This window comes from Dreissena polymorpha, chromosome 6, assembly GCF_020536995.1.
Source record: "Dreissena polymorpha isolate Duluth1 chromosome 6, UMN_Dpol_1.0, whole genome shotgun sequence".
Lineage (NCBI taxonomy): Eukaryota > Metazoa > Mollusca > Bivalvia > Myida > Dreissenidae > Dreissena > Dreissena polymorpha.
Window position 1 is genome coordinate 41655418 of NC_068360.1, and position 23874 is coordinate 41679291.

Here is a 23874-nt window from a genome sequence, read left to right on the forward strand (position 1 = left end):
GTTTGCCAATTTTTCAGGCTTCTTCTTGGAGTATGGCACAACAGCCGGGGACCAGGCCTCCCTCGTCTCTGACGATACGTGTACCGTTCTCATCAATCTTAGATACCGGGTACCATTCCGCGGTACGGGGTACAGACAAATATACGTGAGTGTATCTCTGTTGTTCAGCTACACCATTACCTTTCATATGCAGATTCAACTGGTAAGATTAAGAGACTAGGCATCACTCAACCGCCAGACGTACCCAAATTATGCGTTTGAATGCTACAAACTGTATTTTACGAATATGTAGCAAAATATGGTTCGTTAATTAATGAATATGCAAAATAGTGCTAAAAATTTATATATTTTTTTTGAGTTGCTAGAATTTTTTAATATGCCACTTTATATGAACAGTCTCGAGTTTGCCTATTATGTCTTATTTACAAAATAAGATTTAACAGTTTCTTTAAAAAGTTCCACAAAACAACCCTCGTTAAGATTTACTAAGTCAAACAATGTGTACGTTTTTGATATTGTCGTCGTGAGGAGTAAAATTTTCACAAAATCACATTATAGATGATTGTTTTATTGAAATGAAAACGTTTAATAAGAATATATACAAATCTTATAATAAATAAAACTATTTTAAATTATTGAAATACTTAAGCAAATACATTCGTTTCATTGTAGATTTGTCCGAATGGCCTTATTTGCTTCAAGCAACCATTTTCGGGTTATTCCCCACCAAGCAATAGTCGCGGTTACAGCGTAGACTTCAAGGGTGCCGTTTGCATAGCGCCTTATTTTGCAGATCTAGTGGTGTATGAAAATCAGTTGTTTTACCAGTCTTATGACCTCGCAACTGTTAGTAATGCTAATGTGAGCGCTAAGGTGAAGGAATTGGTTAACGAAAGCTATGGCGAGGCAAACTTCGAGCCCATCTATGTGCTGAAGGCCACGTGGAATGCGGCAGCAAAAAAAGGAGGAAATGGTGTAAGTTGATTCGGAAGATCATTTTGTACTTTCCATTTAAAAGCCAATTAACACTCAAAATAAACGAATATTTCTTAAAATATTTCGACAAATAAAGTTAACACCTAAATAATCAATAGCATAAATTTCAACGCTAGATGCGGTCTGGCAACAAAGATTTAACGAGATACAAAAAGCTCATTTTTATTTTTTGTGTGCCAATATGTTTCATGTGATTTCCCGCGACGAAATCCGAACATTTACGAGCTAACGCGAGATTTGCTTCGGACAGCTCTTGAGAACTACCGGTACGTCGTGCGTCCAACGCTACCCGAAGCCTATCTCGCGTTTGCTGGTAAATGTTCATCTACTGTAGCGTTGAAATTCTGGCTATTGCTATAATGATTTTTTAGATGTTAACATTATTTTTTGAAATATTTTACCAAATATTCGACATTTTGGCTATTGCTATAAGGAACATTTTTATTTTATTATATATATTATATATAATATATTTTATTTTACGAACTAGTTGTTGATTTTGAGTATTTATGTGGCTTTAAGTTGTCAGATTTTGAATATTAGAAAACCTGTTTTCAAGACAAACACATGAACACCAAAATGCATCAAAACACATATACACAGACGTCAAAGAAGATGCAATATGAACAGTAATACAATTTCTTATACACGGGGATGTGGCTCGAACGTTGAGACCACCATCGCCATAAATTGTCATGTATTCTTGGTATTTTCATGTTTCAGAACGTTACGTTCCAAGTCGTATTTACAACGGACGGGACTTATTCGTACTCGTTCAACTCATACCTTTATGGCAAAATGCTTGATACGTTTGGCTCACCATTTATTGGTTACATCGCTGATGGTGACTACGAGGGCCTTGACAACACAGCCGACGGCAGCTACTTGCGAAGAGCTGATCAAAATTTTAAATTTCATAGTATGTCACCAAGCTTTATACATAACATTTATTTATAACGCTTCATGCATGAAATAGAGGATATTTGTTGGATTCGGTGGATTATCGATTTTAATTCACGAGTGATCATAGAAAATGATATTTTCACGAGTGGCGCAGCCACAAGTGAAAATATATTTTTTCTATGATCATGAGTGAATAAAAATCGATAATCCACGGAATCCAACAAATTTTCTTTTTATTTTATGCTTTTTTCACAGTTTATATATATTGTTAAAGAGTTGAACTAAATAATTTCGATGGGATAATGACGTCATTTCGTCAAAAAATGACGTAATTTCACAGTAAACAATGAAAATTATTGATAATTTTCACTGATAATTTTCACTGTTTGAAACAGTGAAATTATCAGTTTTAATTCACTGATATTTCTCTATAAACCACCGGAAAGCATAAAATAAATGCTATTAATTGGTTTTATGGTCGGCATTTGTAGATGAAGATCACGAAGATTGTGATGGCTATGATGTTCAAGACGATTGTAATGATAATGTTGATGGTGATGATGATGATCATAACAAATTGATAATCATGATATCGCTCATGATAATACATCCTATGCATTCGCGTATTCAGAAATATATGGAATTGCACTATATTTCAGAACAATACAAAGGTGCCGTCAGTTTTGATTACACAATTAAGACGAATATTCAAGAAAACTACGAACTAGCGTGCATAGTCTGGAACAAGAAAGAGAAATCCAAGGCAACCCTGTATGAGACCATTGCATGGCAAATGCCTGTTTGTCCTTGCTGTTTGGATTGGTTGCAATGGGACCGGAGCTTCAGTTTGTGGGACTTCACTTGGCACTCTACAAACGTCATCCACGTTCCTATGGAACCTACACGTCGTTCACGGCCATATGGAAAGGTACTTATTATGTTTTACACAACATGCTGTTCATACTTTTATATTGCCCATAGTTAACTTAGTTTATGTTGAAATGTATTAAACCAATCAAAGAGAGAGGCTTTGAGATTATATAACAAATAATTTGACAATGGCTAACAATTCATTCAAAATTGAAGTTTTATCACACTTTATGCGTACTGTTTCTGTTCGAACGTATATGCTATTGACTAAGGAATAATGTGTCAGACATATTGGCCAAAAGGTCATGATACAGAATAAATTACGCCAGTCTGATTCCCGCCTTTTGGTAACAAGATGAGCTGTATATTATTGACTACATGTGACTGAGAGGCGTTAAGCTAATTCTTGCCATATATAAGACATTCAAAAATGCGTAAGAAGTAGCGATTAACGAAATGTCATGATTGTGTTCTAATATTTGGTAAAAATGTTTAATAAGATCCCATGTGGATGTGTGAATAAAAGGTTTCACTCGATCCATTGAGAATATATGATTGTTTAATTGGTGTCCACAGTTTAAGATTAAACTCAAATATTTGATAGAAAGGTTTCACTTAAACCCATGAGGTTGTTTTATTGGTTCATTCGTGACGTCATACCTCTTCTAAAATGCGGTTTTATTTTTGATTTCTTTTGTGCTTTTAGCAATTTAAAAATGTGTGCCGTTCATTCGTATAACACTTATGTTGATTGAATCTATATATTACATCAAAACGTTTTCTGAACATTTCACATGTTTGCAACACTGGTTATAAGCTTTCTGGATTTCATTCACATTATTATATTTTAAAATTACCTTAATTCATTTCAGTCATGTGCCTATGATAACTCCACCTTATCTTTCATCGGATTTGGGCAAGAAGCCGGGACCTTTGCTTCTGTCAATCAGTTGGTCAATCTCCGTAGCCATCATTTAGAGGACCTACACTACAGGGATGTGTGTTGTGAGAAGACAGACCTCTGTGACCTGTACTGGGAAGTCAGGCCTCTCGTTTCGCAATGTTATTCGTCGTTCCCGTTCTCGCTGCGAGGTAGGTGCCAGTATCAATGGATTCTGAAATTCAATTGTATTGTGATGTTAGAAAACCGCGTCAAGGCGTTATTAATATTGCGGTTTTAAAACAGTTATGATTTTCCTGTTATATCGCCTTCGTTTGTACATTTCCGTCAACCCGAACTGTCTCCGAGTATATGCGTATTATTACGATAATTATATCTAAAAAAAATAATGTTGTGTAGAGACAAAGCATACGCGTTTATATCTAGTGATGCCGGCTTTGATTCGTGTGTCAGGAGAACATTTGTAAACAAAGCTGTATTTGACAAATATAAGTATTTTAGACAATTCAAAATACTTTAAAAATAGTCATAAATTGAGTAAATGTCAATAAAAAAATAATAAGTTTGTCCATGTTTAACCCAGGTCAAAATCTTCCCTGTTTAACGTACTGTATACGTTCAAACGTTAATGTGAGCAATTTATTCTTGAAATGTACCATGAAAAGGAATTGTTTGTTAGGATATGAGTTGAGTACGATGTATACAACCTTGTCCACAAATGATAAGGTGGACATGGTGCTGTTGCGAGTGAAGCTGGAACTTAACCCTTTGCATGCTGGGAAATTTGTCGTCTGCAAAAATGTCGTCTGCTGAATTTCTAAAATTAGCATTTTCTTTGATTTTTTTCAAAGAATACTATCAGAATAGCAAACAGTTTGGATCCTGATGAGACGCCACGTTTTGTGGCGTCTAATCTGGATCCAAACTGTTTGCAAAGGCCTTTAAAATTCGGTTTCCGCACTGAAAGGGTTAAAAGTTGTTTAGGGAATTTACAATTCTTTTCTTTCCTTTTTGGTCGATTATACATCATAATTTCTAACCTGGAAGTTTTATTTTCTGTGTTACTTTATTTTTTTAATTATTTAAAATTGTTTAAAAACTGACCTTTCGACTAGAGATTTGCCGTTTTTTCTGATTTTCTAAGGGTTAATAACAACACATTTGTGCTTATTTTTTCTAAATTTAACTTTGAACACCTACTTTAGTTTCATAACCGTATATATAAAATATTCATGTATATATATTTCTCACCTCCTACAAAAATGACCTAATCCGATTGGCTTAGATTAGTCACGTGCTCATGGAGCATTTTCCATGTGAATTTCCATACAACCCGAGCAATCGAATAGTCGGCTGAGATACAATCTTCGCTCTCGTACTGTATGAAATTGCTGAGGGTTTATTTCCCATACACCGTCAGTTACTAACGGTGTAACTAATAATACTAAATTTGTATTGCTTATAAATATTGATTTTCATAAGAATTAAAATGGTGATTAATTTGAAAAGATGAAATAAACTGAAAAAAGCTATGTTTAAGGGTTGGCAAAACTTAGTTTACTTTGGTTTTGGGTGCAGAATCTACTGGCAATTGGAAATATGCGAATAAAGAACAGAAAAGCAAAATGTTGTGTAGCATTTCTAAAACCATAACTTTTGCCATTGCTAGTAAACCATTTATTTAGAAAGTTCTTTTAATAGCACGCGACATTTTATGTATGTGATTTCGACAAAGCATTTTGGTCATATAAAATATATTTAAGTCCCATACATGTAAAATAAACCTGGTTGCTTAATTATACTGCTTCAGCGACAAACAGTCCTGTTAAGTGCACAGCATAATAATGGAAGAGTATATGGGTAAACATTACTTTATCAATGTAAAGTTCATGTCAGAACACTTCGTTATGAAAGTGTGTTCTTAAATATAAATCAATGCCTTGCGATTTTAAGCCCGAGGAGTCGGTGATCCTCACTTCAACACGTTAGATGGCGCAAACTTCACCTTCAACGGCCATGGCGAATACGTGATGCTGAAAGTAAGTGAACAAGATGTATCCCTCCAGATCCAGTGCCGAACACAGAGAGCGAAGAAAGCCACAGGGGATCTCTCTGACGCTACCGTGTTCTCCGGCTTTGCGATACAGGGCGATGGGGTCTGGATGCAAGTGGAGCTGAACGAGGCAGGGAACAGGACACAGCTATTCGTGGGCTTGAATAAAACCTCGTGGGCGGACTACACGAATGACTACTACAACCCTGAAACTATGGTCATCAAATCGGTCACCGGACTGACCGTATCAAGGAACATGTCTGAAAAAACGATTTCGGCTTTCTTCAGTGATTCAGGCTCGTGGTTATTTTGATCAACTTGTTTGTGTCCTATTGAATATCTAAACAATTAAAAACAAATTCGCACTCATGCACACTCATATATAACACATACGTGTATACTTAAATACGCAAACATGTGTATATATTCATTAAGTAAATTAAGTAATATTGTCCGAATAAACACTAATTGATACACAAATATTAGGATCCGTGTGATAAACGTTCTCTTGCCAAGAAACAAACCCATTAAATAAATGATATACTTAAGGTCAATGCATGCAAATGAATCTCTGTCGGTCTTTAAAAAAATATATATCTGAGTTCTTATACGAAACTTCTTCATATTGTTCCATTTACTATGACTGGAAATAGTGTTGTCTAACTGACTTAACAAAAAAATGCCGATAAATTAGAAATAAAGATGCATTTTTTATTATTATTCAACTGCTTAGAATTCTTTAACTTTCTTTTAAATGATTTATCTTCACTACACAGTATATGGCAACATAGGAATTTAAACATGTATTTATTAATTGTGTTTTTTTATTGTAGGAGTCACATTCAATGTCACAGAAGGAAACGGGCTTCTTCAGATGGCGATCGCGATGCCAAACACTTTGAAAAACAAGAAGACCGTTGGGTTGCTGGGTAACTACAATGACAATGATAAAGATGACTTCATACCACGTGGTGCCAACACTTCCCTATCAAGTCCTTCTGAACGACAGATTTTCGAAAAATTTGGCAGTTCATGTAAGCGCAATTTTAACGGTGCATCGCCTTTTATGTATATTATTAAGATCATACCCTTAAGAACGATGCACTTAAATAGGTAAACACAAAAATAAGTTGTCTGCGATTTTGTTCTACATAAAACTGAATAACTGAAGATAGCTAATGTTTTTTAACGGATATAACACAAGTATCCTTCACTCATGTTTGCTAGATTTCAACTTAAATTGATGCTGTTTTCACTAATACTTTGTTATACTATAGCATGCAGTAATTTAAGCAATTATTCAATGGCAGGGATTACTACCGCACAAGAGTCCATTTTCAAGTATGGAGACGGCTTCACCCACGCCAATTTCATACAAGCGAACTTTACTCCGAAATTCCTGGAAGAAGCCAACGCTACATTACGAGCGGAAGCAGAGAAGAAGTGCAGTGGAAACCTTCAGTGTGTATTTGATTTAGTCTTCACCGGCAATGAGCAACTTGCAAAGGAGACCGGAAGTACTGAAGAAAAGGCGGTACTAACAAATGAGGCAGCAAGTACGTACTATATTTGAATGAAAATATTGTTTGGTTATAGTTATACTTATATATTACTTAACGTTATATTCAAATCACAATAAAGCTACAATTAAATATCATTCGATTTCTATATTCTTATATAATATGCAATCATTCATGCAATCTACCGGCAGGACATACTTCATTTTAATATGTTATATTGTGTATTTATAGTTGCCGTTCATTGTTTGTTTATAAGTTTTTACTTTGCACATAAATTGCCAAAATGGTGTGCTAACGTTAATCATTCGTACAATTCAACCATACTTTATAGATGTTATGTTCTGTTTATAACTATCAATTGCAAAAAAAAAATGTATATTTCAATCATTACAGGCAATCGAATTCCGAATGTAACTGTGGTGGCAGGAGTAAAGGTGGTGGGCAACAAGAACATTTTGACACTTAACGTCAACGAATCAAGATCAATCACAGTCAAAGGAGAAGACGATGGAAGCATATTAAACTACAAAGTGCTCGGCACCTCCGGTGCTACGCTTGGCATGGAACAAGCGGACAAGTCTATAAACGTCACGTTAAAATTGACAGACACTAATCCGAAGGATTTAAGGTTAGAGTAAAGTACAGTATAAAATGATAGCGATTGACTGGTGTGTTGCACTTGGAATATATAAAAATGTGTCTTTCATTTGATTTGTTCTATGAGAACAACATCTTTGCATTGTATTTTGTTATTATGCTGTTTTGTTGTTATGTATATTACATTAGGTGTGTGTTATACATTAACCAATATATTAAGAATAGACCGTAAGTTCCTATTATAGAGGTCAATTAGTGGTATACATTTACCGCACGATGTTGAAAGATCTTCTGATAGTGCATATGTGAAGATTCTAGGGCTTGGTTGGACGCAATACGTGTTAAAAATAAGTGTATATATTATACAGTTCAGAATAATTTATATAAATAATGGACTATCTGGTATCACTGAAATGTGTTGTATGCCAATTCGGTTTTCTTTGTTGATTGTAGTGTCACTGTCACTGACAGCAAGAATGCGAGCGCTCCCATTCTGGACATCGTCCTCGTGGTGTGTTCTCTGTGTAGCGGTCAAGGCACGTGCAACACGAGCGTGTTGAGAGAGGTCCATGGCAATCCTAACTACAAATTAGCAACATGCCAATGCGAGCCGTACTGGGCAGGTCAGAGGTCATTTACCTAAATGTGTAGATCGATGCAACTAGTCAATATTTGATGGTTTCAATTGCATTATTCAACATTTATATGTATGTTTTGTAGGTGATGATTGTCAAATAGATTTTGACGCATGTGCAGAAAATCCTTGCTCAGTCGGACGTAACTGCACGGACACAAAAGCGGACGCACACAAAGCAAATACATCAATACCGACTTACACCTGCACTCCATGCCCAGCGGGATTTGAAGACAACAATTCTAAGTGCGAGGGTACGCCTTTAACGATATCATTATTTTAAGAAGTAAATGCATTACATATCTCTACTCAAACTTGGTTGTTTTCATCTTTGAAAAAAATATGAGTATTGTAATAGTGTCCACGTCTTGTCCACTCAGAACTATTGCATTCAAAGAATGACGCAGCAAAGTTAGATACTCTGGCGTGCATTTGACTGAATTATATACAGTTTTGCTTTACACTTTTTCCGAAAGTATCAATGCTATTGCATTCAAACTTGGTACACTTACTTACTATCATGAGGGGACTGGACACGCAAAGTTAGATAACTCTGGCGTGCATTTTGACAGAATTATGTGCCCTTTTTATACTTAGAAAATTGAAAATTTTGGTTAAGTTTTGTGTTAAGGTCCATTTTATTCCTTAAGTATCAAAGCTATTGCTTTCATACTTGCAACACTAACTAACTACCGTAAGGGGACTGTGCAGGCAAAGTTATGTAACTCTGACTGGCATTTGGACGGAATTATGGGCCCTTTATACTTAGAAAATTGAAAGTTTGGTTAAGTTTTGTGTTTTGGTCCACTTTACCCCTAAAGTATCATAGATATTGCTATCATACTTGGAACACTCGCAAACTATCATAAGGGTACAGTAAAAGGACAAGTTGCATAACTCTGGATGTCATTTTACGGAATTATTACCCTTTTTTGACTTAGTAACTTTGAATATATGGTTAAATTTTGTGTTTCGATCCACTTTACTTCTTAAGTATCAAGGCTATTGCTTTCAAACTTCAAATACTTTCATGCTATCATGAGGTTACTGTACCTGGCAAGTTGAATTTTACCTTGACCTTTGAATGACCTTGACTCTCAAGGTCAAATTATTAAATTTCTCTAAAATTGCCATAACTTCTTTATTTATGATTAGATTTGATTGATACTTTGACAAAACTACTCTTACCTGACATACCACAATAGACTCCACCCAAACCATCGCCCGTGCCCCCCCCCCCCCCAACCCCCCCCCCTTTTTTTTTTTTTTTTTTTTTTTTTTTTTAAGATCATCTCACAAATGACCACCACACCCTCACACTATACCCCCCCCACCACCCCACCCCCTCCCCAATTTTTTTTTTAAACGGTTAAAAAACAAAACTATTTATTTTGATTATTAACCAGGTTTTCCGAAGGAAAAAACTGGTTATTAGATTGGCGAATGCGGGCGGGCTGGCTGGCTGGCTGGCTGGCGGGCTGGCTGGCGGGCTGGCTGGCGGGCTGGCGGGCTGGCGGAATAAGCTTGTCCGGGCCATAACTATGTCGTTCATTGTAAGATTTCAAAATCATTTGGCACATTTGTTCACCATCATTGGACGGTGTGTCGCGCGAAATAATTACGTCGATATCTCCAAGGTCAAGGTCACACTTTGAGTTCAAAGGTCAAAAATGGCCATAAATGAGCTTGTCCGAGCCATAACTGTGTCGTTCATCGTCAGATTTTAAAATCATTTGGCACATTTGTTCACCATCATTGGACGGTGTGTTGCGCGAAATAATTACGTCGATATCTCCAAGGTCAAGGTCACACTTTGAGTTCAAAGGTCAAAACTGGCCATAAATGAGCTTGTCCTGGCCATAACTATGTCATTCATTGTGAGATTTTAAAATCATTTGGCACATTTGTTCAACATCATGGGACGGTGTGTCCCACGAAAGAATCACGTCAATATCTCCAATGTCAAGGTCGCCACGACTAAAAATAGATTATAAAAAAAAAAAAAATTACAAAGGGGGTTAATTTTTTTTGGTCATTTCAAAAGTTCAGTTTGAGTTTTCTCCCTTTATCAGATTTTTTTTTCACAATGAAAACCTGGTTTTGTGACAATTTTGTCCCTTGTTTTATGTTTGAAATACCGTCCAACCATCGCACCCAAAAATCCCCCCCCCCCCACCCCCCCTCCCCCCACCCGAATCCCCCCCCCCCTTTTTTTTTTTTTTTTTTTTTTAAGATCATCTCACAAATTACCACCACACCCTCACACTATACCCCCCACCTCACCCCCCCCCATTTTTTTTTTATGAAACGGTTAAAAACACAAATATTTATTTTTATTATTTTATGTTTGAAATACCGTCCAACCATCGCACCCAAGAATCCCCCCCCCACCCCCCCCACCCCCCCCACCCCCCGATTTTTTTTTCCTTTTTTTTCGCATTTTTGGAAGAAAATGTAATAAATGTCCACACCCCCACACAATGCACCGCTCTTCACTCCACCCCTCCCTCCTTTGTGATTGAAAATGAGAGTCCCTTCACCTTTAAAAAGAAAATAGATGAGCGGTCTGCACCCGCAAGGCGGTGCTCTTGTTTTATTATTTGAATTGAGCCAAATCACAGTAGTAATGTAATGCTTAGAGAGTATATTTGATGTATATACATAATGATAATATACAAATACATAGCGATTATACTCCTTCTAAAACATCGCGTCTAATGTTAGTTAGCTGCGAAGATGGATATATCTATATTACATTGTAGATATCAACGAATGTAAGAACCTGCCTTGTGGTCTTAATTCTAATTGTGTCAATACTGAAGGGAGTTTCACGTGTGTTTGCAATGCTGGATACCGTTTGTCTACAAACAATAAAACCGTATGTAACGGTAAGTTCAACTTAATATCAATTTTAAAAACATTAAAATTAAAGTAGGCAAGTGATCACGTTAACAACTCATATTGGATTGTTTCATTCAAAATGATTGTGTAATTTTTTTAATACTTTGAAGCCAAAGTTTTAATATCCTATTTGCTGCTATATAGAACTATGGTTATGTGGCAGTTTGTTTTTCATGATATGTTTTATTTTTAAGAGCCCAGTTGTACATTTTTTCATTTGCTGCCCAAGTGACCCAAATATCTACCCATATGCACATTCCATGCAATTAATTATTTACTTAATACTCAAAATATAGCACCTATACCACTGAATATATAAAAATATAGGGACATTAATAACAACTGTTTTCTTGCCTTACGAATGAATGTTCTGTCCATCCGCTTTGTACACCTACTAAGTATTTCTGACTTGAGCATTAAGCCAATTGCATTGTCAAGTTAACGTGCACAACTTAAATTTTCTTCTTATCCTTCATTTTGAAACTCCACATACATTATATTACAATTAAATAAAAGAAAAGCCAATCTCTCTGAATGCCGTAGATATCAACGAGTGTGAAGAGTCAACTAGCGGTTGTGACCAAGTCTGCAACAACACCCAGGGCAACTCGACATGCTCCTGCTTTCCCGGCTACACCTACAACTCAACGTCAAAACAATGCAAGCAAGGTATGTCATGTAAACTACTGACAATTCACGGATTTAGAACCCACAATGTTGTTTTAAATATATTAAACAAATGAAATTCGGAAACATTATAAAATTACCCATTGTCTTCACAATACACGACAATACATTCGACTCAACATTGAACATGAAATAATCATTGAAACTATGGCTATTCGTCTGGATCCTTTAAAATTATATATTGATTTTTAAAAGCGTTTTTTATTTGCATGTATATTTTACGAATAACGCAAAAAAAAACAAATATAATATTGTTCCACCATTTATTAAGTAAACACATATGCATTTATTTTGTACACATACTTCATCCTCTTCTATAAGCGACATACAGTGAGGCGATTGGACAATCTGTATCTCATGCGCTAACGTTCAAAAGCAAAATAACTGTTATTGTTTTAGATACGCTACCGCCAAACAGCGTTTGCCTAGGACAATGTAACAGTACAGACGGATGTTTTGTGGATAACAGCTTACCCAAATGTTTCTGTAAAGCTGGATACCAGCTAAACGTTAACAACAACGGTTGCGAAGGTACGAATAAGGTGATACTAATGATTCTTAAGGCGCCAAGGATTCTTATCACGTGGTTCACCGACAGGTTGCTGTTTATCTAACGGTTACAAATACCAATCAATAATCAATTGTAATCGACAAGCAATGCAATTTTAAATACATGTTCAGTCTTCCATTCAACAAAGATGCCCCGTTCATTAGCCTTAGAATGTTTATTTGTGGATCTAAGCTGTAACAACGACATGATTTAAAGTAAAAAATGGAATACCTGAAAGGGTTCTTTCGTTTAATTACAGATATCAATGAGTGCAATTCAACTAAACCATGTTCGCAACAATGCAGCAACACTGTTGGAGGTTACCAGTGCAGTTGTTACGATGGATACGAAATTAAAAGTGACCAAATCACTTGCGAAGGTAGAAGACAAGTCCTTGTTAATTCAATGTATTTAAGAAAATTTATGTAAATGCTCATCTATGATTAATTAAACCCTTGCTGTTTTGTTATATATGAACGTAATAATAAATGTATACATTTCCCAATTATTAATGGTGCCAGCATATAAAATGGTAATGTTGTTTTTTATCTTTTATCTTTTGCATCGAAGAAGAATGGACATATTATGCATATTCGTTCATATGCAATTTGGAAACTAAATAAGATAATGAGAATTATTGTTTTGTTTGTTCTTATGTTTTGGATTTGCAATCACATGCGCTATTCACATAATCAATTATTGTTTAATCAACATTTATCAGTACTAAAATGCAGTTCAATATTTAAATAAATGATTTTTATGCAGTTTGCCAATTCCCGAAATACGGAGCTCAGTGCTCCAGAATCTGTCAGTGCGGGGCGGGTTCCGATCGCTGCGACCCTGTACGCGGATGCGTCTGTAAGTCTGGCTGGACGGGAATCAACTGTGACATCGACATAAACGAGTGCAACACGCCAAATAAATGCAATGACACCAACAGAGTTTGCACGAATACGATTAGTTCATTTGCGTGCAATTGTCGAGCGGGGTTTAATGAAGCAAGTAATAATAGCACGTGCGTTGGTAAGTTGCTCGAAATTTCATTACTCAAACTGTGAATAATCGATAGATTGTCGAACTTTCAAAAACAAATCAGTTCATTCATGCTTATGAAATATGCTAAGTTAAAACATTTCCAAACATGTTCAAAATTACCATTTAAAGCAAATAAGTATACGGTGTATGGACTTATTTATATGTAAATCGCATTTCAAATCGCGACAAAGTGGATACACGCTGATTTACGATTGCGTTTCTTTACAAAACCTTGGTTATAAGAAAAGTTATTGAACTTTGAGCTTCAAACAAGTCAAAGATCCTTTAAATATGTTGATATTGACCAAAGAATCATTATTATTGCGCTGAGAATAACCGTTATTGACATCATCTTTAAGATATCGACGAATGCGAGCAGAGAGATTTGAACACATGTAGTCAGAAATGTAACAACACTATCGGTGGATTCACTTGTTCCTGTGGGGAAGGATACATAGTTAACCAAGACGACACGACACAGTGCTTAGGTAACATATAGATCAGGACAAATAAAACATGGGTCTATTTCTTTAAACAATACTTATGCTATTAAATAAGAACTGGAACGACTAGATTCACATGTATATCAACCAGTGCTACACGTCTACGTTTATAACAAAAGAACATTTTCCAACTCTTACATTGTATAATTAGGAATATAAAACCGAATATGGAATAAATACAGTGAAAGTTTCTTAAAACAATGCTCTCGTTTCGGATCAGAAATACCCATGAAAAACGAAGAAAATCGTTATTACCTTTTATTCAACTTTGGAGTCATGTTGTGCATAGCGCTTCACTTGTTCCTAATCTTTTATAATAACATTTCGAGATAAAACTATATGTCTCAAAACAGTTGCCTCTCTCGGTTCTGTAAGAGTTTTTGAGTGGATATATTGGATATGGATTTCGGTCGTGCTCGGTGAAATTGAGGTTGAATGCATGTGCGTTAAGTGTCGTACCACATTACCCTGTGTAGTTCGCCCAGACTAATCAGGGACGACACTTTCCGCCTTCACTAGATTTTTGCTAGGAAGACACTTTCTTGAAACGGAAAATATCATAACAGTGGAAAGTGTCCTCCCTAATTAGCCTACGCGACTGCACAGGCTAATCTGGGGCGACAGTTTTCGCACATGCATAAACCCCTTTTCACAGAACACGGCCCATATATTTGATATTGATATGGATTAAAAGTGCATTTTCAGATTTCGACGAGTGCCAAGCTGGGGTATCAGGTTGTCAACATATTTGCTCGAACAGCGTAGGACGCTTCAGCTGTGAATGTTACTTTGGTTTTGAACTACAGGCAGACCGCAAGAAATGTGTTTTAGGTACAATTGGTGACACAAAATGACACTAAATTCCATTATTTTGTATCTGTTAAGAGAGCTGCATATTTTGCACACGCATTCCGTGGCTCATAAATATAAAGGGAAGTCTTCAAAACAAACCGTAACCACATTCCACATTGTTGGAAACAAATCAATGCAAGATACCGCACTGGGCAACACGTAAAGCAAGAGTTACATGATTGAATTGTTTGTCAACATCACGCTATGACCAGTATCACACATACATCCATAAATATGTTTTATGTGAGACACATGCGTAGCTTTTGAACAAAGTATAATGAAATAAGTGTTTTCTATTACAACGAATAATTATATTTTGTAGCGAATGACGTGTGCAAGAAAGAGTTCCCAGACAACGGCTGCTCGGATATTTGTAGAGCGGACCTGCAAAACAAGACCTACAAGTGCATATGTAACACCGGTTACAAGCTTGGTGCTGACAACAAAACGTGCATAGGTACATATTTGGCGTAGTTTGGCAATACTAATATGTCATAAAATACCATTGATCGCTAAAGTAAATCATGAGAACCCCACGGACTTTTTTGAAGCATACATTTGTCTTTTTTTTATGCAAAGTTTTTTGCCTTTTTCATTCATGTATTTTTGTAAACATTATATCAACAAACAAAAGCATTATCAACAACACTTGTTACATAATCAACACATTTTCATCTCGATGCACATATGAATATAACAAATAGTAAGCTATACGAATGACAAAACTCTTTATAAGATAAAAGGTGACATGCAGACTCTAAGTTCCATTTACATGTTGTTGTACGTATTGTGCTGTTTCGTACTGTTCTGGCAAATGGTCACTTGCCATAAATAAAGGACTAACTAATTGTATGTAATGAGAATGCAATACTGCTCCCCTGCAGCTAGAGTTTCACTTCTTTATATTATATTGACCTCAGCGATGGGATTATGTTCACACATTACAGATATAAACGAGTGTGAAGATAACACGTTGAATGCATGCAGTCAAACGTGTACAAATACACTTGGGGATTACATTTGCGCGTGCAATACGGGCTTCAAACTAGCAAACGACCGTCGCTCTTGTGAAGGTATGTATAAATTATACAGAAACTTTTATCTTCGTTTATTACTATGTTTCAATCGGTATTCTGTAAACTTTCAACTTAAGACATTAACAATTAGATAATATTATATGTTATATGAAATTGATATGAATTTTTAAATTTTAGAAATTATCATTTTCACTACAATCTAGCATGATATATTTTACTCTGAAGCTAATGTTAACAAATTGTTATTTCACTGTTTGTTATACATGACAAATGGAAACGGTTATAAATTTCAAATTCAATCCTAAATTGGTGTGTACTTGCAGGAATTCGAATACAAAATGTACAGATAGAAAATTTTCATTTCAGTATGTGATTCTTTCCACTATGGTGTCAACTGCTCTACCGCGTGTGACTGCGGTGTGGGAGCAGAAAGGTGTGACAGCGTGACAGGATGCGTATGCAAGCAGGGATGGAGTGGCGCAAAATGCACCATCGATCAAGATGAGTGCGCGGATGTTAACAGATGTCCGGGTAGTAACAAGATGTGCACTAACACACCCGGCTCGTACCTGTGTAGCTGCAAGATCGGGTTTAAAGAAGTGAATGCAACCTGCGTTGGTATGATGTTGATGCTCACTGAACAAATGAAATGGTTCACTATTTTTGTTATCATATATTTAGTTATTAAACAAAGCCTTGACAATTTTTTAGACATATATTAACATATTTCTTTTTTTTTTTAATATGATTTGTTTATCTATAAAACCATTTGTTTAAATGTCTATTTTGCTGATCAGTAACAGTGTTACTTTTGTCGCTTCAGATATTAACGAATGTGTGGAGTCCAATGATTGTAGGCAGATTTGCACGAACACACAGGGCAGCTACGTGTGCAGTTGTAATCCAGGTTACGTGCAAAATGGCAAAGAGTGCACAGGTATACATTCGTGTAAAAATATATTCTATAATGATATTTATATGATTTGACCTCATTATTAACTCGTTGCGTTTTACCAATTATGGTATTGTTATTCATAGATATCCTTTTTAGCTCGACTATTATATATGCAATAAATATAGTGGAGCTATACTACTCACCCCGGCGTCGGCGTGACCATCTGCGTTAGCGTTAGCGTCTGCGTTAGCGTGCAAATGTTTTAAGTTTTCGTACTACCCCAAATATTTTCTGTGTCCCTTGACATATTGCTTTCATATTTTGCACACTTGTTTACCAACATGACCCAAACCTAAAAACAAACAAGAGCAGACAACTCTATCAAGCATTTTGTCATAATTATGGCCCCTTTTCCACTTATAAAATGCAGCACATGTTAAAGTTTGCGTACTACCCCAACTATTTTCTTTGTCCCTTGACATATTGCTTTCATATTATGCATACTTGTTTACCAACATTACCCCAACCTTTAAACAAGAGCAGACAACTCTATCAAGCATTTTTTCATAATTATTGCCACTTTTTTACTTAGAATATGCATATTATTGATAATCTTTGTTAAAGTTTGCGTACTATCCCAAATATTTCCTATATCCTTTGACATATTGCTTTTATATGTTGCATACTTGTTAACCAACATGACCCCAACCTATAAACAAGAGTAGACCACTGTATCAAGCATTTTGACATAATTATGGCCCCATTTACACTTAGATAGTTTAACATTTGGCTTAAATTATCATAACTTCTTTATTTATGATCACATTTTATTATTATTTTGACAAAACAACAGTTACCTGAATACCACAATGGATTCCACCCAAACAATACCACAAGCCCCTACCCAGAATCTCTCCCCCCAACCTCCCCTCCCCAAAGAAAAACATTTTTTTTTAAACATCATCTAATAAATTACCACAACCTCTCTCCCCCCGTACCCCCCACCAAAAAAAAATAATATTTTTTTAAACATCATCTAATAAATTACCCCACCCCACATTATACCCCCCTCTAACTCCCCCCTACCCCTCATTTTTTCCCCCGTTTTTTTAACTTTAAAAGATCGTCTAAAAATTATTGAATATGAACAATTTCCCCATGATGGCTTACGTTATACTGTCAAGCACTCGAATAGTCGAGCTCGCTGTCCTCTGACAGCTCTTGTTATATATTTTACTAGATACTATGTACTCTGATCATAACGTAGAATGTTGGACTTTTTTTATAAATTTAAACAGCAATAAAACAAATTACAGTATACACTTAAACCTTTGCGATTGATTTATCTCGGCTCAACAACTGTATATAAATTCATAAATTATCATTCATAGTTTTTTTAATTAATTTTTGTTTGTTAAACAAAATGTTGAATTCGTATAAAGATTTTGATAAAAGACTATGAATTCTCCAGCATCGCATTTAATTTTTACAGACATAAATGAGTGCACAAACGGACAGGCTAAATGTGCTCAGGTGTGCACAAACACTGATGGCGGCTTTCGTTGCTCGTGCAACGAATATTACATGCTAGGCGATGACAAAAAGACATGCTTACGTAAGTATCAAAAATGGGTTTGCTAACTGAGTTTCAATTGAACTATCTCAATATTGAATTGTTTTCCTTATGATTCATGATGTGCATCCATGATGTATCTTACCACGAAAAATGAAACAAGTGATATATGAAATATTAATGGTTTTATTTATTGTGTTGATACGTTAACGGTATGTATGATGATTACATAAATTTGGTATTGACAGTAGGTAATAAAATATTTGAATGTATTGCTGTACAAAATGAATTATTTACTCGATTTGTTTTTCACAATTCAAACACGGTACGTACGAAAAAGAAATGTAAAATGTAGAATACATCTGAGGCATACACAATTTCGCTGGTTTGTTAGGATGAAAATTTTAAGTACTTTAGCAATTTAATGTTTTGAATGTTTACGGGTATCATGTCTATGGTTTTGTTTTTTTTCAGCGCAGCAAAATTGTCCTACATCAAACTATTGTACGAATGGAGTTTGCGCCTTGCAAAATAATCAAGAAACATGTACATGCAATGCAGGCTTTAAGTTCAAGACAGGAAACGCAACAGTGTGCGAAGGTAATCGTGTTCACTTAATTATTCCTTTTGATTGATCATCTGTAAACTTGCTTCAGTCAATAACCGCAAGGATTCGTACATTTATCATAAAGGGGAATGTACAATAATTGTTTGCGTTTGACTTTTTTACGGCCATACAACTTTTTTTTTGTAACAACATAAGAAATGTCGGTTTGTTTAACTAATTACTCATACTGTTAATGAGATATGTTTAATAAACAACTGTTCAAAAATGTATGTACATCAAATAAATATGTTTTGCTAAACGTTTCGTTTTGTATTATGTTATGATAATTCTCATTATGTGTGTTTTGGAGGAACGGAACTGTATCAACAATTTCATCAAATGTTCGATGTTATTATTCCATGAAGGGATGATTTAATTTGTTTTTATTTTCTACAGACATTAAAGAATGTTTAACAAATCCCTGCTCGCAATCGTGCTTGGACACAGAGGGCAGCTATGAATGCGCTTGTAACCAGACGGGTTACACGTTGGACAAAGACCAGAAGACTTGTATAAGTGAGCAAGTCACCATCCGTATTTTTATCATCTGCGCGTACATGAGCATCTTATATATAAAAATCTTAATTTCAACAGTGCCCCAGATAATTTTTTGGGAAATAGGGTTTTCACCCATTGATTTGGAAAAATCTGGTGATTTCATTCTTGAAAAAGAGTGAAATTAATTATATAAATGCATATCTTAAAATCAAAGCTGCTTTACTTCTGTAACCTTAAAATCATTGCTGCTTTACTTCTGTTGAAGCTGCACACTTCAATAAAACTGTAAACTATCGACTAACTTTAATAAACTGATGTTTCATAACATTTTAAATCGTTGAAACTGCATATGATATAAACTCTAAACATAAAAAATCGATAATACGATTGATTCGGCACTAACATGTATTGGCTCATGGTTTCTTGGTTCGAAAAAGGTTAGCGATCGACTGATATTTTGGCGAAACAATCGCGGACGTCTTTCGACCTCTCTAAGACATTTTTATTTCGCATCGTAATAGAAACTAATAGTACAGACGCTTTGAAAATACATGCCAAATAAGCGAAGAATTAAGTCAGATTGAAAACGCATGTATGTCGTCGTAAATAATTTGGTCAGACGCTGTATTTAACTATGAAATCAAGTCCGCACAGCGTTTGAATAACTTTGAGTGTTTCCGGCTCCGTCATCCGCATTACGCAATAATTCGAAGCTAATGTATGGTACGCATCGAATTTGACGAATTTGCGTAAACTTCAAATAGGTTGCGTTTTCAATACGCATGCTATTGTATTGTTTTGCGTTTTAAACATTTTAATAGGGTGAACGACGCAGATACGAAGCTTATCTGGGGCACGGTTTCAAAGATTCTATCTTAAATTTCAAAAATTGAATTTAAAATTAAGTGTTTATTATCAATTAATTATTTTCAATCGATGACTTAAAAATTCCATACACTATTTAAAAGGACAAAAATAGCAATTTGTATATTGCTTTATGTCATTATTATCATATATACTTGCGAATATTACGTTGTTTTTTGTATCAAACTATGTGTACCTTACGCCTTTCAGAATGTCCCGCTCGAAACTACGGTGCAAACTGCAGTTCAGTATGTTTATGCAATGAAACAAACACTGAGTCATGTGCATTTGACACTGGCGGCTGTTCGTGTAAGGCAGGCTGGAATGGCACCACCTGCGATCAAGACAATAACGAGTGTGGCTCAAACTCAAACCCATGTCCTGCAAATGCAGAATGCACAAACACACCCGGGTCGTACGTTTGTAACTGCAATGATGGCTATATCAAATCTGGAGATGGGACATGTCAAAGTAAATTGAGATTATTTTGATACAGTAAATTAACAATGTATGTTTATGTTTCGAAGGAATTTGATAGGCACTCAATTGCCAAAATGCCGGTTGTTGGTCGACGTTTTCTCGCTGATAAACCTAGTTAACAAATTTACTAAAGTTCGCCAGTTTGTAGTTTGTATTACGTTTACGACTTTGAATATAGAAAAGCTTTACTTTGTCAATAGATTCAGTTGAACAGAATTAGTAAACCAACGAAAACTGAATTACATAGGTTAACCAAAAATGAGGTAGGTTTATTCATGTTTGTATTTTTACTTTTGAATCGCAGTTTGTCCATCCTGGAAATATGGCGTCGGTTGCGTGAGTGTCTGTTTATGTAACACAACAAATTCTCTGAGTTGCTCAAACACCAATGGGACTTGTGCTTGTAAAAATGGATGGAAAGGAAAAAACTGCACCACCGACGTGGATGAATGCTCAGATAACGCAACCATTTGCGGCGACTCTTTGACTTTTAAGACTTGCACGAACGAGCTTGGGTCCCATACATGCGGATGTCGCACTGGTTATACATTGCTAGCCAATTCATGCATAGGTACGCATTTCACTATTGTCATCATTGTTTTAAATAATGTTTTAACTATAATACATTACGTTTTTTGTTTTGTTAGATGTTGGTCGTTTGAGGTTGATCGGATGATTTTTCGGCTTTGTACAAACAGTTTTGCTCTTGTTACAACAGAAACCAATCAAATATTGCAGCATGTTAATTAAGTTATGCAATTACGAAGCGAAGTTGATGCAATATTTTGACGTTTGTTATCATTCGGAAAATATAGGTGTTGACAAACAGCTTCGTCATTTCTCGAAACAATTTGTACCGACCGGTGGTCATAAATGAAAAGCAGTTCAATTCAGTACATTTTCGTTAAATGCTCCCTGCATATATAGATGCCGGAAGGCATGCAACTGTTTGCATGTTATTTCGTTCTTCCGTCCTTACGGATGACCCACATCAAATGATCTCATTATGCGCTTAACATTGGCACACCTTTACGCTCTACCTTGATTAACTCAAAAGGACAAGTTTTAACTTACATCAATACCGCTTGCTGCAAATATGTTATACTTTAAGGTATGACAAGGCTTTGACCGGGTCATACGCGTGTATTGAACCCAGCATTGTATTTTACGTGCGATTTAATACCTCGTTGAATGGACGATGAAAAAAAAACGCCCCGCAATATATATTGTGCTGCATATTTTTTTAATGTTTATAATTATTTAAATATCCATATTTGAATATGAACAGCTCATTTTGAAATGCCCATATAAGCAGTTGTTTTCCGGTTAAAATTTACAGATAAAGACGAGTGTTTGGATGGTACTCACAATTGCACTCATAAGTGTACAAACAATCCTGGAGGTTTTGATTGTGGATGCAACCCTGGCTACAGTGGTACCGGCAATAATTGCGTTGGTATGTTAAGTTATGTTATACTATTAGACCAAAGATTTTGATAAGCATGTCTTATTTTGAAATTGCGACTTTGCATATTCGAGCTTTATAAATATCAATAAGTGCAAAAATATGTTATGATTGATACTTTAAAATTATACTTGGAAGAGATATACAATAAACTATTAACTATGTGAAAATAAGTTATAAAAACATGCCTCTTGTTTTGAACCAGCTTGCGCGGATGGCAAATGGGGTGAACAGTGTAATAAGAGTTGTGAATGCGTAGCGACCAACACACAAACCCCCTGTGACAAAGTCACCGGCGGTTGCACCTGCAAGACTGGATGGAATGGAACCACGTGTGGCGACGATCTAAATGAAATAATACAAAATTCCCCATGTGTAAACAATAACGGATCATTCGCCTGTCCATGCAACATCGGATATACTGATGTTTCCGGTGTATGCACTGGTAAGCAGGCGTCAAACTTATATGTACACTAACATTTGTAAATGAAGATTAACATCTACATAACATACATTTATACAACTGGTTAATTCAGTGTTTTATTTAACAGCGTTTTACATTGTTGGTAAGTACAAGAGCATGTGTTATTTGATTCGTTCATTTTAAAGAGATTTAAAATAAATGACAACGGATAAATGATGTTGCATGCTCATTTGAAGCTACCGGTTATCAAATGACAATGCGCCGGCGAAATTATTAATGTATGCGTATGTAAACACGTGTGTGTAATAATTATATGATAAGACAGTTCGATACTCACATCTGTTAAACAATTGCACACTGCAGCAACACGCATGGATCGTTAACCTGCCTTTATGAGGCAGGCTAAACACTTTGGAATAATTTTTATTACTGTTGCAGTATTCATATATTTGTAATAAATATTTTTTCAAATATCTGCTATTCCGGCAAGCATGTATTACAACTAATTCCGTGATTGTTTTATAACAACCACCATACAAAAGGTATTCGAGTTACTTTGTCGAATAATTAGTTCTTGGGGGTTTAAGGTTTACATTATTTTCGTATAATCACTGAAATAGCTTTACATTTGATTTTTAGGCTTGTCCTGTATAACATTATTTTGTACAAGTCGCGTTTTGTTATGATTGCAAGACCAAAATCGTTTTGTAGTAATTGCATTGTGTCGACCTTAATCCATTCAAACATGTTTTTCTAGCAATTTCTATAAAAAAGACCTAACGCAGTCTGGTTCTTTTTGTTGCATAGAGGCAGCAGACTAAAATGCATGTGCATTTTTGTTGTTGTTGAATCTACATGGTTATAGGGATACGCGCTATATCCATCGAAATTCTCATAAAAAAGTTATTTACTTAAGAAATCTTTGACTAATTTATGATTATAAATTTGTGAAGATACGTAGGAAATCAAAGAAAATAATTTAAGTACAATTTCACTTTTATTGCATTTTATTTATTATTGTAAATATAT

General features: G+C 35.4%; 1 protein-coding gene across 1 annotated transcript in view; it reads left to right on the forward strand.

The window, feature by feature from the left end:
* LOC127835626 (uncharacterized) overlaps positions 1-23874 on the forward strand; it is an 85139-nt gene that overhangs the window by 47981 nt on the left and 13284 nt on the right. The window contains exons 3-31 of the mRNA XM_052362062.1: positions 18-145; positions 673-975; positions 1720-1915; positions 2559-2827; positions 3642-3861; positions 5624-6019; positions 6557-6757; positions 7034-7279; positions 7637-7871; positions 8294-8463; positions 8561-8728; positions 11237-11362; positions 11919-12044; positions 12462-12593; positions 12872-12991; positions 13378-13635; positions 14007-14135; positions 14856-14981; positions 15325-15459; positions 15950-16075; positions 16406-16657; positions 16863-16976; positions 18427-18549; positions 18982-19107; positions 19511-19630; positions 20687-20947; positions 21261-21527; positions 22296-22412; positions 22627-22866. Coding sequence (XP_052218022.1) covers positions 18-145; positions 673-975; positions 1720-1915; positions 2559-2827; positions 3642-3861; positions 5624-6019; positions 6557-6757; positions 7034-7279; positions 7637-7871; positions 8294-8463; positions 8561-8728; positions 11237-11362; positions 11919-12044; positions 12462-12593; positions 12872-12991; positions 13378-13635; positions 14007-14135; positions 14856-14981; positions 15325-15459; positions 15950-16075; positions 16406-16657; positions 16863-16976; positions 18427-18549; positions 18982-19107; positions 19511-19630; positions 20687-20947; positions 21261-21527; positions 22296-22412; positions 22627-22866 — 5430 coding nt within the window. The remainder of the gene's footprint in view (positions 1-17; positions 146-672; positions 976-1719; positions 1916-2558; positions 2828-3641; positions 3862-5623; positions 6020-6556; positions 6758-7033; positions 7280-7636; positions 7872-8293; positions 8464-8560; positions 8729-11236; positions 11363-11918; positions 12045-12461; positions 12594-12871; positions 12992-13377; positions 13636-14006; positions 14136-14855; positions 14982-15324; positions 15460-15949; positions 16076-16405; positions 16658-16862; positions 16977-18426; positions 18550-18981; positions 19108-19510; positions 19631-20686; positions 20948-21260; positions 21528-22295; positions 22413-22626; positions 22867-23874) is intronic.